Source organism: Amaranthus tricolor, chromosome 17 (assembly GCF_026212465.1).
Source record: "Amaranthus tricolor cultivar Red isolate AtriRed21 chromosome 17, ASM2621246v1, whole genome shotgun sequence".
NCBI classification, from domain to species: Eukaryota; Viridiplantae; Streptophyta; class Magnoliopsida; order Caryophyllales; family Amaranthaceae; genus Amaranthus; species Amaranthus tricolor.
In genome coordinates, this window is record NC_080063.1 from 14,950,577 (window position 1) to 14,968,391 (window position 17,815).

General features: G+C 34.1%; 2 protein-coding genes across 10 annotated transcripts; both read right to left on the minus strand.

The window, feature by feature from the left end:
- Window positions 1-1,966: 1,966 nt before the first annotated feature.
- On the minus strand, window positions 1,967-16,821 carry LOC130804572 (histidine-containing phosphotransfer protein 4-like). 9 transcript variants are annotated; one of them, XM_057669051.1, is made up of 9 exons: window positions 16,526-16,819; window positions 8,447-8,694; window positions 8,279-8,333; window positions 7,434-7,563; window positions 6,480-6,559; window positions 3,531-3,661; window positions 3,380-3,448; window positions 2,868-2,939; window positions 1,969-2,760 (listed from the first exon to the last, which is right to left on the minus strand). In XM_057669051.1, exons 5-9 carry the CDS (start codon window positions 6,525-6,527, stop codon window positions 2,661-2,663), a joined length of 420 nt encoding a protein of 139 aa, XP_057525034.1. In that variant the 5' UTR covers window positions 6,528-6,559; window positions 7,434-7,563; window positions 8,279-8,333; window positions 8,447-8,694; window positions 16,526-16,819; the 3' UTR covers window positions 1,969-2,660. The 9 variants fall into 9 exon arrangements, with proteins under 9 accessions (XP_057525033.1, XP_057525030.1, XP_057525026.1 ...); XM_057669050.1 differs by having other exon boundaries at window positions 1,967-2,760; window positions 4,183-7,563; window positions 8,447-8,638; window positions 16,526-16,821; XM_057669047.1 differs by having other exon boundaries at window positions 1,967-2,760; window positions 4,183-7,563; window positions 8,475-8,694; window positions 16,526-16,821.
- On the minus strand, window positions 11,346-14,729 carry LOC130803786 (uncharacterized mitochondrial protein AtMg00810-like). The gene is made up of 2 exons (XM_057667988.1): window positions 14,594-14,729; window positions 11,346-14,351 (listed from the first exon to the last, which is right to left on the minus strand). Exon 2 carries the CDS (start codon window positions 12,534-12,536, stop codon window positions 11,346-11,348), a length of 1,191 nt encoding a protein of 396 aa, XP_057523971.1. The 5' UTR covers window positions 12,537-14,351; window positions 14,594-14,729.
- Window positions 16,822-17,815: the final 994 nt, after the last annotated feature.

The window sequence follows — 17,815 nt, forward strand, 5'->3', positions numbered from 1 at the left end:
TTTTTACAACTAAATTTTTTTTTAAAATATGAGTAATTCATTGATTTAATGGTTTCTAAATAAACTTCTTAATTTTAATAAATAAACCTCTTTCTTTCTTATTTCTAAAATATATATATATATATATACTTCTAATTATGCAACTATTATTTTATTTGCCAAAAAAAAAAAACAATGTTATAATGTTATTGGTATTTATATAATTCTATATTGAAATTGAAAAGTCTATAAATTACACCCAAAAAGATAATCGTTAGAATAATTCACGAGTTGATTTATCAAATAGAAATAATTAACATGATATGATCAAATATATTAATTAATTATAATCGATTTATCAAGTTGAAATAACCAGACCTATGATCAAACATATCAACGTAGATGGATTTACATGTTAACTTGTCATGATTGACTTAGATAGGACGAAATAGAATGAAAAACCAATCAATTAACTTAGATCGTTGGCAGCTAGATTGATTAGATAGATTGATCACATTAGCTTAAAATAACACACCCATGGGCTAACAAGGGTCAATTCAGATCAATGATGAAGATAGATTATTAAGACAATCTAACAAACTCATTGTGACTGTAATAACATGTTATGATCTATTAATTAACTTAGCTTAGACGAAGTTGATTAGTTGAATATATATATTAAACTCATAACTTAACCACATTTATAAAAACTTGATGTGAGGTTTCACCTTCTATCATTCTCAACATTGATAACAACATGATTTATCAAATTGAAAATAATTAACCTGATATGATCAAATATATATCAATTATAATCAATTTATCAAGTTGAAATAATCAGACCTATGATCAAATATATTAATTAACTTAAATAGAGTTCGTTTAAAATCAAACTTATCAGCGTAGATGATCGATTATTTAACTTAAATAGAACGAACTATAATGAAAAACAAATCGAATAACTTGGATCGACTTTATAATACATTGTTGACTTCATCCACGCAGTAAAATAATATCTCGTATAAACTTAAACGGTTTAGATATATGAGAACAAGTCATATCATTATGACCGATCACATTAGTTGAAAATAACACACCCCATGGACAAACGAAGGTCAATTCAATCAGTGATGAAGATATATTATTAAGACAATCTAACAAACTTACATTGTGACATTAATAACATATTATTGTTGTAAATTGTAATTGTCTAATTGATATTAGATGAAGTCGATCAATTAACATGTTATGATCTATTAATTAACTTAGACGGAGTTGATTAGTTGAATTTGATGTCATAAAACTCATAACCTAACGACATCTATAAAACTTGATGTGAGGTTCCACCTTCTATATATCATTCCCATCATGGATAAACGCATGATCAATGACATTATGAGGCAACACGATGCGATTTTTTACCAAATTGGAACAGAATAATTGGAACATAATTGAACTGAATTAAATCATGGTTTAAATGAATTGAACTGAACCGATATCAACCAAATTAACCGAAATATCGGTTTAACTGAATTGAACCGAACCGATACCAACCAAAACTGAACTGAACAGAACTGAATCCCGGTTCAACTAAATTGAACTGAACCGATACCGACCGATTCTGACCCGAATACCGATTGTGACCGACCGATTACCGATTTTGACCGCCCGGTTATGATCTGTATACCGATTACGACCTGCAAAAAACCGTTTTTGACCGACCGAATGTGACCTGTTTCCGGTAATGACCGGACCGATAAATACCGGACCCATACCGACCGACACCCGCCAAGGAAAAAAACCGGATTCGACCGGATACCGAATAAACCGACCGATACCGAAAGACTTATACGACCTGCTTTTGACCGACCGTTTTTTACCGAACCTGTTTTTGACCGACCTGTTTCCGACCTTTTAACCCGTTTTTACAGCCCTACTTTTGATGCTTAAAAAGTCATTATTGATAATCAATGTTAATGTAGTATCAAAGCCACATGAATTTTACATACCATTAAAGATTTTCAATGGAAAAGTGTTTAGGATTGTCATATTTCTCTTTCATGGATTATACTTTTGTTAAGTGATCAAATTATTTATAGTCGGCCAAAATCAAGCCTGCAGAATGCTAACATAAAATAGTTTTTAGTGTTAAAACATTTTTAATCGGTGTTAATAAATTTTTTAGTTATTCGGTTTTATATTAAATTAATTAATCTATAAAAATTACTCAAGATCTCTCATTGATCATATTAAATCCGATTGTCAGTGAACAACAAATCAACAATCCCGACTAGAGTTAGCTTTTGTACGCCAATGCCTTCCATGCTCTAGCGTGTGCCAGGTATCATGCACACTCAAGCAATATAAGCATTTGCCCGCTTTTGTATATGTCACATGATCAGTTCCGCACACAATCAGACGTGCAAAAAAAAAAAAAAATCTTCTAGCAGAGGTATGAGTAATACGCAATTGCACGGAATGTCTAGCACTCATATTATCTGTAACAAATTCGATGTTATCCTGATTGTATTAAGTATAGAAGTAGTTGATTAGACTAGTCGCTAGAGACAACGAACATATCGTTTCAATACAATCTTTACAACTAAATTAGCAACACATAGTTGTTACTGATTATATAGCACAATAGTACTAGAGCTATTTCGCACGAGTGTAAGATGGCTTTAAGTTCTTCCAGCTGAAGTCAATAACTGAAAATACGCTTTGAGTTTTTTTCTCAGTATTGCATGTTCTTGTTTTATCATCTGAAAAGTCTTGACACATCTAAACATGGAGAATAAGCTCAATCAGAAAAACAATACAGAAGTAATAACACTGAAGTAGTTCCTAAGTAACATAGGTAAATGGAAAAAAATTAAAATGAAATTTACCCTTCTGCATTTCCTGCTGCACAATATTTCCTGAACTGTAAGCATTCATGCACAACTTTCTTCGCTCCAATGCTGCAAATTTTTGCAATTCGCAAGAGTAAAAAAGGTACATTCAGTAAATTCACGAATTATTGTCAGTAAAAACAGTGACAAAAATGCTCCCTCCGTCCCACAGAATTAGCTGCAACTCTATTTTTGGCTACCTGCACTTTTTCTCTAGTTCTCATCCAATATTTAGCTTATCTCTTTATCTCATCCTCACATTTCTCAAAACTCCCCAAAATCACACCTTTTTTCCCAACCCTTAAAGAACACTCATTTGTTCTTGTAGCAATTTTTTTCGGACAGAGGGAGTACTAATCATGCGGAGGATACTAAATTTTTGTTTTAACTTATGGATCCTTCAGCATTGTCTCCATAATTCATAAATAATTTTGATTAATTATAGAATTTATGAACCATATGTTAAGTTAATTAATTCATGACTCAAAGCATTTAGATATTTATCATACCTCGAGCTACTTCCTTTGAACTGGTGCATGTAGTTGTCAAGCTTCTCGAAGTCAATAGGGTGTTTTGCCCTGTAACGAATGAATATAGTCAGCAAGCTGAACACCAACAATAGGCCGTCCTTAATTATTGATCAGATAAGAGTATACTCACAATGCTTGGTCAATATTTTGGATTAGTCTTGCAGAATCAGAGTAATAAGAGGTTACTACCTCCTCAACAAAATCAGGACTGGCGTCGTCCTGTAATTCTTCTAGTTGAATAAATTGTTCATCGAGATATCCCTGCAGCATTGACATTATGTAAAACAAACTATGAATCATTCAAATGGAACCAACTAACACAATATTGATGCAACTTGAAAGAAATGAAGTTAAACATACACAGCAAACTGACAACTCTACTAATTTTGAATGGTAAAGTTTCAAGTCTGAGGTTTCCACACGCAAGCTATATATGCATGGTCACTTTAACATCCTACTGATAATCACATTGTATCTCTAGTTTTTTGGTAACTTCTACTTTCAGAATTACACGGCATGACCGCGTGATGATGCTTCATTTAAGGTAACTCAAATGTTTCAATATAAGTTGTCTCCATAATAAGTATACAGAGCCAATTTTTCTGAGCAGTAAATGATTTGACAATTTCAATGGTCTAAAGACACTGAAGGTTCAACTTCAGATATTCTATGATATCATCCTTTCTTCTTTTGTTTTGGAATTATATAGCAAACAAACTATAGATGGAAAGAATATAACTATAAGTTCATGGATGCAAAAATGAGAAGAAACAACACAAGACCTGGTCAAAAAAAGATTTCCTTAGTTGCACAATTTGGTCGTGCAACGAAGGAGTATCCATTCTTGATCTAAACAGTTGAACACAAGTATTAACAGACATGCCTGATAAATCAATAGTTATAAGAGAATGATTGTGTAAATGTCTCGAAGTGCTATTTATATAGTTAAAGGTAGCTCACCATGCAGTTCAGAAATAAGATTTTGCTTTCGATGTTGACTGCGAATAATAGTGACGTCACTTGTCAGTCAAAAATCTTATCCTTATGAACAACCTAGCAGATTCTTTTGAAACCATTTTACAATAACCTTGAAAATGGAATCTTCTTTTGCACTTCAATAATCTCCTTACACCTATACATGAATAGCTTACATTCAAGTACAAGTGAGATGAAAAGGGGAAATTAAAAGCAAGATGTGAAAGATGGGTACGAATGTTAGGGCAGATCTTTCTCACTAGGAGGAACAATTGTTGTCTTAGGGTTGCATTACTTTATTTCAAAACATGTAAAATAAAATCACTATGGGTTGGGTTTAGGGCTACATAATAAATTACTTCTCGATTCGGGTTGGAATCTGTTTGAGTCCACATCGATTTTGGTTAATATTTTAAAATGGTCTTTCCTCAAGTCTCAATCGGTTTCTGGAACAATTCAGATTCAGCTTGCAGTTGCACATCTTTTCCGATATTGAGCTCGGCTTGGGTTCGATTAGTCTTTTTCAGGCATTATCGGTTCAGAAACATAATCCGGTTGGATCAAGTCAAGTCGATTAGAAAACCACCAAATTTTCGAGTTAGGAGTCTTTTGGTTCTAGTTCGAATTTTCAGGTCGGGTTAATCTTGAACAACTCTAACTGGGGGCTGAGTGAATGTGTACATGCCTCATGCGTTTGAGACCGCTCTATGTAGAAGACACGAGTGGGTATTTTCATTTCTGTGTTACAAATGAGAAAGGTGATGTTGACTTAAGATAAAACTCTAAACTGAATATTTAAGATAATCAGACAAATAAATGAATAATATTAGAAAACCATGAAACACACGATGCTATGGGGCTAAACTAGAGTCTTATTCTGAAGTGACATTTACAAAGGTTACACGAAATTGAAAAGAACCATATACAATTACCATTCAATGCTTCAGTATTTTAAAGCATAGAGAGACTATGGACTGTTATATTTACCAATTTCAAACATAAGTAAACAGGATGATAATTATTGAGAAACAAAAGAATTGATTATCATATAATTTATAAGTCAAAGGAGGAAGCCTTTTGCTTTGCAATTTATATGATGCTGCATTGAGCTAATAATAAAACATAGCCCATCATATTCAGCAGAAGAACACTATGCAAGGGAAGGGATGGCATCAATCACCATCAGGCAGTACAATTAAGCTCTTATCATGAAGACACTAAAGGCACATTCACTCAGAAATAGAAAAGGACATGATTACATATTAAATTCTTATCTACTTCTTTTTGAGAATCGAGAAATGCAAATCGAACTCCAACTGATGTGAAGTGTTACTATCATAGAATATGACCCAAATACATGCATATGATGGCTTAACATTTTGATGTTTCTAATAGAAACAGTATTACAGCTTTTGATCATTTCTAAAGGTCATCTCATAGTTATACACGTAGTCTCCAAATGTTTACATTAAGGGGCTGTTTGGTAGCTGTTTTTGAAGGGTGTTGGATACTTGGAAATGGAATCAGATAAGCAAATTTTTACCTGATGTTTGTTTTGATTGTGTGGGTAATGTTTCCATTACTTTTCCATAAGTGATTCCTTTACTTTGTTACAACAATGATATGGGAGGTAAGAAATAAACAAGCAAACTCATCCTCCCCATCTTCTCTCTCACCATTCCATACCCTTCACAAAAGACATTCCTTTTCTCATATCAAACACCCCTATGTTCTATCAAGTATCAACAAAAGACAACTCTAAGGCACGTTTGAGTCAAATTCTAAAATGTTACCATAAATTACTATCCAAGTTCACAGCATGAATACATGGAAAATTCAAGACTCGACAGTTACAGACATGATTCAATGTAAAAAAAATGCCAGATTTCCTTGTATTTAAATAAAAGGAGGACGACTGGAGTAGCAATAAGAATTTGAATGCCAAGGGGAAAAAACGCTTATGTAATGAATCTTTAAAAAGATGGAGCATTTTAAATAATCAGTATTGCACAACATTAAGAATTAGAAAAGAAACAGAAATCATTCAATAAATGACTTAAATAGCATAAAAAAATGATGAAAAAGATCAGAACAAGAAATTGACCAAGTGTTGAAGCTCAACTGGAGGAGCACAGAGGAATAGGAAGATCATAAAGTTTATACTTCATACAGCTTTGTCCTTCTCTGTTTAAGTAGAAAAGTTGGTCAAACAAATTAAAACCTAATAATAATTACCATAGCACCAAGGATTGAATCCCATAACATAAAACATAACAAGACACATTCTCTCCCATGCTAAAATACAAGGGGCCTAAGTAACCTTAGACATTACTATAAAACCTGATTGATCAGCTTATGCAAATGAAAATAAGTTGATATTATGCATTCCAAGATTGAAATTCTTGAATGTGAATGGTTCCACTGTAATCGTGGCTTATATTTCGGTTGCGGTCAATGTGGAAGATTGCACTGTTATCTTAGAGAAGTCCAGAAACCAGTCTTGCGGTCAAGGTGGATTGTTCTACTGTTAACGCGGGCTTATATTTCGGTTGTGGTAACCTCAAAAAACCATTATGGTGCGGTGGCCGGTGATAAGAATATTTTGCACGTGTAAGATATCACTAAACGTAAACCTTTAGAAAATTGTTCAAAACCTGAAATAAAATAAATAGCCTATATTTCACAAAGATTGATGCTCATCAATAATCCTTGATAGAGAATACACACAACACAGTACACACTAATATTCTTCGTCTTGGTTTGGGATATTTTTAATGTAAATATAATCATGGTTTGGAATATACAAAAGATATTCCCAATCATAATATTCATAACACATTAAAACTGACATTTTAATAGACACCATCTATAATTCTTAGAAGGTCATCTCCACTTAAGTGTTTTTCACTAGAAAAAATGTGATCTCATCAAAACATACACATATAGGACTACAAAACAAAACACCAAAATAAGACAGAAGATCAGGGAGATAAAATTTCAGAAAATAAAATTGCATATAAAAACTAATGAAAAATCTTCCACAATGATTACACCTTACCTTTCACTAGCATGTTGTCATTATCTGGTTGCGCATCTCAGGCAAAGAACCCGTGTCGAGCCAAGAAGTCTCCGTCTCATTTCATTTTTTGTAAAAGGACACCACCTTTGAGCCCTCTATGCTATGATTTCTGCAAATGGATGTAGGACCAGCTAAATAAGCAAAAGCTATTGGTTGGTGACCTGAATCTTAGTAATCATTTATTCTTACTTTTCCATCCCACAAAACATATTCCACCTTTCTTTTTCTTTGATGTTGATGAGAATTCCATCTTGGACATGATAAAATCTTACTATGAGGTCCAACTCTAAATCCCATGGAAAAGATGTTGCCATATAGCCAACTTGATTTTTCATGAAATAGATTTGAATTCCACTATGGATAAAGTCTAGGTTCAGTTATGACTAAAATCTAAAATTCAGTTAAAAGAGTCAATCAAACATCCAAGAAGAAAAAATTCAGCACATAATCCTAAAAAATTTCAACGTCCATTCTGTTGCACAAAATCCTTCTGAAATGAAAATTATTTAAACGCATTCTTTTTGTCAATCAAGTATCTAAATAGAACAGTTGCCAAAAGCCATTAGGTTGCGATCAAAAAACCAAAAAGGATAAATCACAAAATTAAAGATATATACACCATGAGCCAAGAAGCTTAGCAACAATAGAATGTATTGTAGCTATAACATCTCTAACGGCAAGAAGTGTGCTACATGAACCTAAGCAAATCATGTTCGATGTAGTGCAGTTGTCACGCCTAACAAGGCAACACTCATGGACAAAGATGACTACATACACAACAGACATAGATTACGGAAACCATTAAGAAAAGAGAATGAGCTTACATAACACATTAACTTAAAAGGGAGGAATACTGAAAATAGAGACCAGAACAAATACCTGAAAAAGCAATGACAGCAAGAAAGAATTATAGCAAGAAATAGCTAGCAATAAACAGTATCCATCAGACAAAAAAGGCATGATTGAAAGCAAGAGAATATAATAGTACCCACGTGGCCAACATAGAGAGGTTAGTTTAACCTTTTATATGCCTTGTTGATAAACTCCCCATCTCAAGAATGTGCCTGCAGCTACAATACAAAATCTTGTGGGCGACGAGGAATCAAACAAAGGTTTGCTTCATTTGAATTCACAGGTGTCTCTCATAGCATAAACCCAGTGACTCAGTAATCATCAAGACACATCTGCTAGATCAATCTCAAAACCTGATCAGTTCTTCACTGCACAACTTGGAGATACGCTGTGATAGAAACAATACAATTATAATTTGGCTATAACTTATTTAGTAATAAGTTTCCTTAACATTTTCAGTACATTCATTCAGTCAACATGTAAAAAGACTTCTAATTCCATCAAAATGATAACATTCCTTTACAATAGCAAATGCTCAACAGTTGTGGCCGACATATTATGCCATCGAGGTGTGTCATTAAATTTAAAGAAAAAAATATACAGTACCACCATAAGACCAGCATTGCTATATGGGTCAGAATGTTAAGATCAATGAACACTAAAGGATATAAATTCGAAATAAAGACATGAAATAGGCCTTGGAGTTGCAGATACTGAATATAAATAAGAGAAAATAAATATACAATAGTAGTATACTTATATGGTTGGAACTTTAAGGTGTTAAGAAGAGAAAAAGGTAGACCCATAGTGTCAGGGTCAGAAACAAATTTTGGTGGTCAATGCGGATGGTCTTGTGGTTGTCATGGCCTTTATATCGATCGTTATAAACTTAAAACCTATCACTTGTTGCATTACAGTGATGTGGAGGATAATTTACACTGAGAAGGCTGAAGATGAATTAGATGACAAGAGCAAATAATAATACAAAGAATTCAAATTTACATATGAAATAGATTTGAAAGGATGGAAATATATGTTGACGATCAGTGGGATTGATTTTGTTAGTTGTAACTTGTACATTAATATTATGTATTATTATCAGAACTCAAATTTACATATGAAATTGACCTCATATTGTTCGGATTAAACCTTTGACATTCTTGTAGTTGTACAAGCCATAAACTCTTCATTGGACCATAAAAAGATTACTAAAGCCCAAATAGTTTGAATAACACAAGTTCACACTACCCCTTCACCCCCTCTCCCCCCTCCCCCTCCCCCAACCCATTTTCTAGCATATACTACATATGATTATACAAAGTACAAGCATAAGAATCTATATAAGTTCTAGCCTGAGGTTACACTTCAAAAGAGTATCCCACTTTTTCCAAAAAAAAGTAGTACACATCTAGTGTACATGCATTTACCCACTTTCTTTAACAGCTGGTTTCCATATGTTCTGTCCAAAACTATGGTACTCATCTGAGAAGTTGCTTTCTACTAGTAAGTTCAAGCATCAAACACAAAACTTTGATCAATTTTAAACCATACCAAGCTGATCTATTAATTGGAAAGGAACAGTTAGGGTTGAAATCAATCAAAAACTTATCCAATCCACAAATTTTGTTTGATTCATAGTCAACTTAAAAAATAAAGAAAAAAATTTGTTTATGTAGCAGCATTCTCCTATGTATTTGAAAGACATATAGGGATCAAAAGTAAATAATCATGAAATAATCTCGAGGCTTTTCCTTTCAATTAATTCACATTCTCCTCCCATTTCTCTTCACCATAATGATCATTATCTCAATTCATTTTTTGGCCATCCTTGAATTGGTCGGGCTGAATTTGGGGTAGGATGAGAGAAGCGTGCGCCCAGGGCCCCAACATGAAAATTATGAATTTCATTTTATATAAGAACAATGTATTTCAATAGATATATGTACATGATATTGTGATGGATTCTGCGTTTTGAAATGCTAATAAAGATTATTTTGTGTGAATATTAATAAATTTAATTTATAATATTAGTCAATCAAATTCAATATGTTCAAAACTCATTGTTAAACTTTTGAATATCTTAAAAGTTATAATTGTTTAATATTTTTTTATTTGTTATCAAGGGCCCCGTATAAGTGGAAGCAGCACTTAACAATATTGGGCTAATCAAATGTTAATTTTTTATTTAAGTTTAATATTAAGATCGTCCTAAGCCATGAAAATCTCAAAAATAAGGTTGTGTATTGGAATATATTTAAGAGAGAGATAATTGTCAAATTAGGTAAATAAAGGTAAGTAGAGGGGAAAGATGATACAATGGTATGAGAAAATGAAGAACACGGGAGAATATCATCTTATTTGGGGGAAGGAGGAAAAATTTTCCCCACCATCTCACCGGAGTAAATATTTACCCAAAATGAAGAGAATAATCTGTTTCTCCTTTTCTATTACTTTACGAGCATTTCTTACTCTTGACAATAATTACATTTTCTTGATTTTGTACACTAATAACTTTATTTTTTAGTTTTGACTTTTATATCTTACATAAATATTTACTCTAAATACAAATATGGTCATGATGGTGAATTGTGCTCAAATAGAATATTTATCATTTCTTATTTATACATGTAACCCCAAATCCCAACTAATTGGGATCAGCTAGTCTTTTGAGAGATCGTTTCTTTAAAAGACGTATCTCAAGCCCAGCCCATTAAAGATTAATGCCTATTTACCGTAGTCTAAATGCCTATTTACATTATCCAATGCTTACTTACCGTATCCTTAATACCTACTTTCAATATCTTAAATGTCTATTTACATCATTTTTAATGCCTATTTATAATATTTTAAAAATATATAATGGGTCGGCCCAATTAGAGATGGTCTCTCTATTGGAAATGATTTCCTTGATTTCTCATTAATATGAATCATCTATAAATACAAACTATAACTATCATCTAAGAATAAGGAAACTAAATAATTACAAATTTATTGTACATAATATTTACAAAATATTCTAAAGATACTAAAGATAATACTCTATGACACACCCACAGTCGAATCGAGAGGCTTGCGAACGCTAAGACTGCGAACGCTGAGACTGAAACGAAAATCATCAAAAAGAATTTTAGGAAGGCCTTTGGTGAATATATCTGCAATTTGATAATGAGAAGGTACATGAAGAATCCGAACATCACCACGTTTGAACTTTTCACGAACAAAATGAATATTCATCTCAATGTGTTTAGTGCGTTTATGATTAACCGGGTTGCCGAAAAGGTAAACTGCACTAACATTATCACAATACACAAGAGTAGCAGTAGGAATAAGACAATGTAGCTCGAGAAGTAAATTACGAATCCAACAGGTTTCGAAAACAACATTAGCAACACCATGATACTCAGCCTCAACATTGGACTTAGAAGCTGTGGGTTGACGCTCAGAGGACCAAGAGACTAAGTTGTCACCCAAAAATACACAATAATCGGATGTCAAGCGACGAGTATCACGACAACCACCCCAATCAGCATCTGTATAAGACCAAAGAGATGAAATCAAGGACTTGTAAAGTTGCAAACCATGATCAATAGTACCGCGAACATAACGAAGAATACGATGGAGAACAGCCATGTGTTCAACGCTAGGCTCATGCATAAAGAGACAGACTTGTTGAACAGCATACGAAATGTCCGGTCGAGTGAAAGTAAGATACTGTAAAGCACCGGCTAAGCAACGATACAAGGTAGGATTGTCGCAAGGAGAACCAGAGTCAGTGCTGAGTTTGCTGGTCGTAGCAACAGGAGTGGGAGCACGTTTACAATCAGATATATCGGCTTTCTCAAGTATCTCAGTGGCATACTTACGTTGAGAGAGAAAAAGACCTGCAGAAGTGCGAGAAACAGCAATACCCAAAGCATAACTAAGAGGACCTAAGTCCTTCATGGCAAACTCTGAGCTCAGCTTAGTCATGATAAACTGACGAAGAGAATCAGATGAAGCAGTGAGAATAATATCATCAACATACAGAAGGAGATAAGCAAGATGCGACCCATGTGAATAGACAAATAAAGAATTATCACAAATGTTATTACGAAAACCAATAGTGGTAACAAAGTCAGCAAATCTTTGATACCAAGCACGGGAAGCCGGTTTGAGTCCATACAAAGATTTTCGGAGAAGACAAACATAATCAGGGTGTGCAGGGTCGCGAAAACCCAAAGGTTGATGCATATAAGCAGTCTCAGACAAATGATCATGGAGAAAAGCATTTTTAACATCAAGCTGATGAATAGACCAAGACTTAGAGATAGCAATACTCAAAACTAGACGAATAGAAGCAGGCTTGACCACAAGACTAAAAGTTTCATCACAATCAACACCTTCCTGTTGAGACTTTCCATCCCCAACAAGGCGCGCCTTATAGCGCTCAAAAGACCCATCAAATTTAGTTTTAAGACGAAAAATCCACAAAGAGCGTATCACATTAGCATTAGCTGGACGAGGTATAAGATCCCGAGTACGATTCTCAAAGCATCATATTCCTCTTACATAGTTTGTTTCCAGTTGGGGTCACGAAGAGCCTGTATAGGGTTTTTAGGTATGGAAGAAATGGTGGTAACAGATAAGGCTTGAGAATATTTGGGGTTGGGTTTGAAAATACCATGTTAACTACGCGTAGTCATGCCGGGGTTAGAGGAAAATCAAAGAGAAGGAGGTTGATAGGGAATGGGACTATGATGAAGGTTATGTGAAACTGGCCCGCGTGAGGCAGGCCCAGTGGAAGCTGTTGGGTGAAGCAATGAGCAGCTGACAGGCCCAGATGATGAGGGGAAGGGGGGATTTGGATTTGGCGCACAGGGAGGGGAATGGTTAGGCTGGTTTGTGTTTAGGAGATAGGTTCTGGGATTTGTAAAGGCCCGTGAAAGGGAGAAGTAATGGCGGGTGGGCTGGGAGGAGGTGGGCTGAGGATAATTGGATCAGGGATCGGAGGGGTTTCGGTTTCTGTTAAAATGACCAAAGGAGAATGGTCATCAAGAAAATCATAGTTATGTGTGGGACGAGGAGAGGGAGAAAAGGGAAAAGTTGCTTCGTCAAAAAGAACATGACGAGAAAGAATTATTTTATTGTGAAGAGATCATAGTACTTGTAACGACGATGAGACGACGGGTATCCCAAAAAGACACACGGAGTGGAGCGAGGTTGTAATTTGTGAATAGTATTAGAGGGAAATAAAGGAAAGCATAAACAACCAAAAACTCTAAGATGATCATATGAAGGAGTTTTGTGATAAAGAAAATGAGTCGGAGTGAGATTTCTAAGCAACTTAGATGGAAGAATGTTAAGGAGATATGTAGCGGTATCTAAGGCGTGAGGCCAAAAAGGAGGAAGAGATGCATGGCATAACAAAGTACGAATAATATTATTGATTGAGCGAATTTTTCGTTCCGATTTGCCATTTTGAGAAGAAGTATGAGGATAAGAAAAACGAAAAATGATACCCCGATTAACACAAAATATATGAAATAATTTATTATCAAATTCACTCTCATAATCACATTGAAAAGATTTAATATGAAGATTGAATTGTGTTTGGACAAGATTACTAAAATTGACAAATATTTTATAAACTTGAGATTTACAAAATAAAGGAAAAGCCTACAAGAAATTTGTGTAATTATCAAGAAATAAAACATAATATTTGTATCCAGACGGACTTGAAACAGGAGATGTCCATAAATCACTATGTATTATTTCAAAAGAACGAGAACTAACAGAAATAGAATTAGTAAAGGAGAGTCTAACATGTTTCCCTAAAGGACATGAATGACAAATAAAAGAAGGATTTTTATTACATTTTATCAAACTAGAGGAAAACAAAGAATATAAAACTCCTTTGCCCGGATGACCCAAGCGAGAATGCCAAATACTAGAAGACAAAGCTGAAAAAGCAGATGAAGGTGTAGAGGTTGCTCCATGTGTCGATTTGAATGGATAAAGATCACCAGTGCTATTAGATCTCAGAATGATGCTCCCTGTGTCCAAATCCTTCACAGAAAACCCGAAAGGAAACAAACTCATCAGAAACCATATTATCATGCGTAAAGTTGCAAACATAGATGAGGTTTTTGATAGGTTTAGAGCATGAAGCACATTTTTGAGGGTTAATTTGTGGTTAAGGGAAGGGAGAGAAACGTGACCGTGACCAAGAACTGGAATCATATGACCATTACCAATAATAATAGCATTATTAAAATGATGCTCCAAAGGAGAATAATTAATGAAAGTACCTTGGGAATGTGTCATGTGAGAAGTAGCACCGTTGTCCATATAAAATTTGCTCATCCGGAGAAGATAGTGTAAAAGTATGCATCGCTTGATCAATACCGGTAGGAAAATACCTCATAGAAGATGAAGAACCCGAATAAAAACCTTGCGCTGGATGTGGGCCAAGAATGCCAGACCCAGAATTAGATTTGGGTCGTGGCATGTGGGGCTGCGGCTAAGTAGGATACGGGCAAGGTGGAATAACCCAAGGGGAACGATTCCATCCATGCCAAGACGAATAAGACCAAGGATTGGTATGTGGACCTGGATCTGGATGAAATGGGCCTGCACCATACGGTCTCTGGGAAGCATTTGAATTGGGCTGCTGCTAATGGGAAGACCCACGGCCACTGTGCTGCTAGTGGTTTGGGTAGCCATGATTGTTCCGGCGACCACCACGGTGGTGGGTGGTGCCCCGAGAGTCCAAATTTTCAGATTTTTCAAAATTTTGTGAATGGTGAGTACTAACAAGGGCCGAATCTTGAGAAGGAATTTTGTCCTTGTTGTTTGTGTGTTCTTCTAACTCCAACATAGAACGGAGAGAGTCAAATGAGGGAAGAGGATTCATGTGTTGTACCGTAGACTTAAAAGGACGATAATCAGAAGATAAACCATAAAGAACTAGAAGAGCTAATCGACTATCCGTTATGGTGGTACCAAGATTGGTAAGAGTAATAGCAAGGTTTTGGTGTTCATTAAAATAGGCTTTCACATTAGGAAAGCTAGAGAGAGAGGTCACTGAATTGAGACTCAAGATGGAGAATACGGGAAGTTTTATTGTTTTGAAAGTTGTTTTCAATCCGATTCCAAGCATCAAGAGCACAATCATCGTGACGAACAATAGTAGGAAGAAGAGTAGGGCTTATAGTGCCATAAATCCATGTGCAAAAAATATCATCAAGGCGATGCCAATCGGAATCCTTAGCATCTGACGTTTTCGATGAGTCAATTGGAGTAATATGATCCTCAACAAGGTTAGCCCGACAATGAAGCCAAAAAAGAGTGACCCAAGTATTGAAAATAGTACCTTCATCATCAAGTTGAATAGGCACACAAGTCTTAATGTTAGTAACTAATGTAGCCGGGTGTAATTTTGTGGAAGAAACCATGAAAGACAAGAAATAAGAGAGAAAAGAGATGAGGAAGAGGTGGCGGCAAAACCGTGTGTGGTGGTTGGCGGCAAGAAAGAAGGGAGGAAGAACAGAGTGATCAAGACCTAGGCAATGATACCATATTGGAAATGATTTCCTTTATTTCTCATTAATATGAATCATCTATAAATACAAACTATCATCTAAGAATAAGAAAACTAAATAATTACAAATATATTGTACATAATAAGAATATTTACAAAATATTCTAAAGATACTAAAGATAATACTCTATTACTCTCTCACAAGAATTTGTGATTTGGGATTTCCTTTATGCCATCGGTGTAATAGTCCATCTGTGCTCGAGGTTTGCACCATTTTTTTGGATTTTTCTAGAAATCTACTTTTTATGATTTTATCCTTATCCGCACATAAAAGCTACACCGTTTTACCTATTTTTCTTTCTTCTCTTAATTTTGCACAAGAATTGTACTTGGACCAAAACCATTGGGACATAGGGCGTAAAATGTTGTTATTGCCTTATTTCCCCTAAATGTATGTTGTATCTTGTAGAAGTAAAGTGAAAAGAACAAAAACCTCAATCCGCCAAGGCGTCAATCATTCAACTCCAACGAGAATATTAATTTGTTAACCATCTAAACAATACTCCTCTGACTCTTTTAAGCAGACGTAAATATGAACAATTAAGAATAATAAACCAAAAATTGAAGGAAATGTTTTGTATTATTACACTGTTGATAGGTGCAACTGAAAGATGAGTGATAAAGAGATGAATGAGATTACCTTAATGGCATGATGATTTCCGATTCCTGAATCAACGACGACGGATTTTACTTCACCGGTATCTCCTCTCCTTGCTAGTGATTTGTGAATGTACGGGAATCCCTAATTCTGTCTCACAGGGTTTCGCCATTAACATTGATTTTTGTTTGCTTACTTTATAATTTTGCTTATTGCTTGAGATTCTCTTGTTCAATCCTAATCTATTTTAATTTTGTTTGCATGTTGGAAAAATATTTAAAGTGGTATTTTCATCATTGAAAAATGAAAACGTAGTAAAATTATGTGCATATTTCAAATTAAAAAATATAGCAAAATTATACTTTCATTTAAAAAAACTAAAAATAAAAACCCAAAACTATCTAAAAACTAGAAACAAAAAAAAAGCAGTTTATAGTAATATTGGTGTTCACTATCAAAGAAACGAATAGTAAAAAAATGTTAGTCCCTCCGTTCTTTTTTTATCTTTTACTTTGGGTTTTTAACACATATTAAGAAAGATAAAATTTTTTTGTTGTAGTGAGTATTATTTTAATTAAATAGTAGTATGAAGTAATGATTGTATTGAAGGTATAATTGAGAAAATAATTATAAATAAAAAAAAAGTGGTACATTAAAAGAAAATGGGATTTTAAGGGGTAAAAGTAGGATAAAAACTTTCTAAAAATAGAAAGTATTCTAAAGTGGAAGAACTTTTGAAACTACCCGTTATAGTAATGTGGAAGATCAAAAAAGAACGGAGGAAGTACATGCCTTTTATAATTGCCTAGATTGATAGATATAGGGATTGTTTCGCATTTTATTGTTTTAGCATTTTGTTCAAAAACAGTTTATTTATATCAATAAGATGTTTCAATCAGTTATTTACCAAACATTATAATTAGCTGATTTTACCACTCAACCCTCTATTTATATCAAAATAAGTTATAATTGTTCAATAAGCCATTTTGCTCAATAACCCCATAAATTTATATAGCTTCATAAGATCTGGCTCAAAATTTGCAAATCATGAAAATTTAAATGTATTGGAACTTTTCTTACCTATCTAGCTTGTTACTCGCCAAATTCACACATATATATCCAATTATCCATATATAGATAGTGTGAAATTCATAAAGAATTATCCACCCAAGTTTAAGGGGTACTTAGAATGTTTTTGTTAAAATAGGTTATTTTGACACAAATAGTTAGTTTGATGGACCAACTATCTAATGTTTATAATATTAGATAAATTAATTGATTGAAACAATTTGTTGTTATAAAATAACTATTTTTAAAAAAATTGCTTTTAAC

Excerpts from the sequence above, each read along its gene's own strand:
- LOC130804572 (XM_057669050.1), bottom strand. The coding sequence starts at position 4,281 with ATGTCTGTTAATACTTGTGTTCAACTGTTTAGATCAAGAATGGATACT. Across the intron at positions 3,662-4,182 it reads GGAAATCTTTTTTTGACCAG|GGATATCTCGATGAACAATT; the intron begins GTCTTGTGTTGT and ends TCAATGCTGCAG. Across the intron at positions 3,449-3,530 it reads CAAAATATTGACCAAGCATT|GGCAAAACACCCTATTGACT; the intron begins GTGAGTATACTC and ends CATTCGTTACAG.
- LOC130803786 (XM_057667988.1), bottom strand. The coding sequence starts at position 12,536 with ATGCATCAACCTTTGGGTTTTCGCGACCCTGCACACCCTGATTATGTT.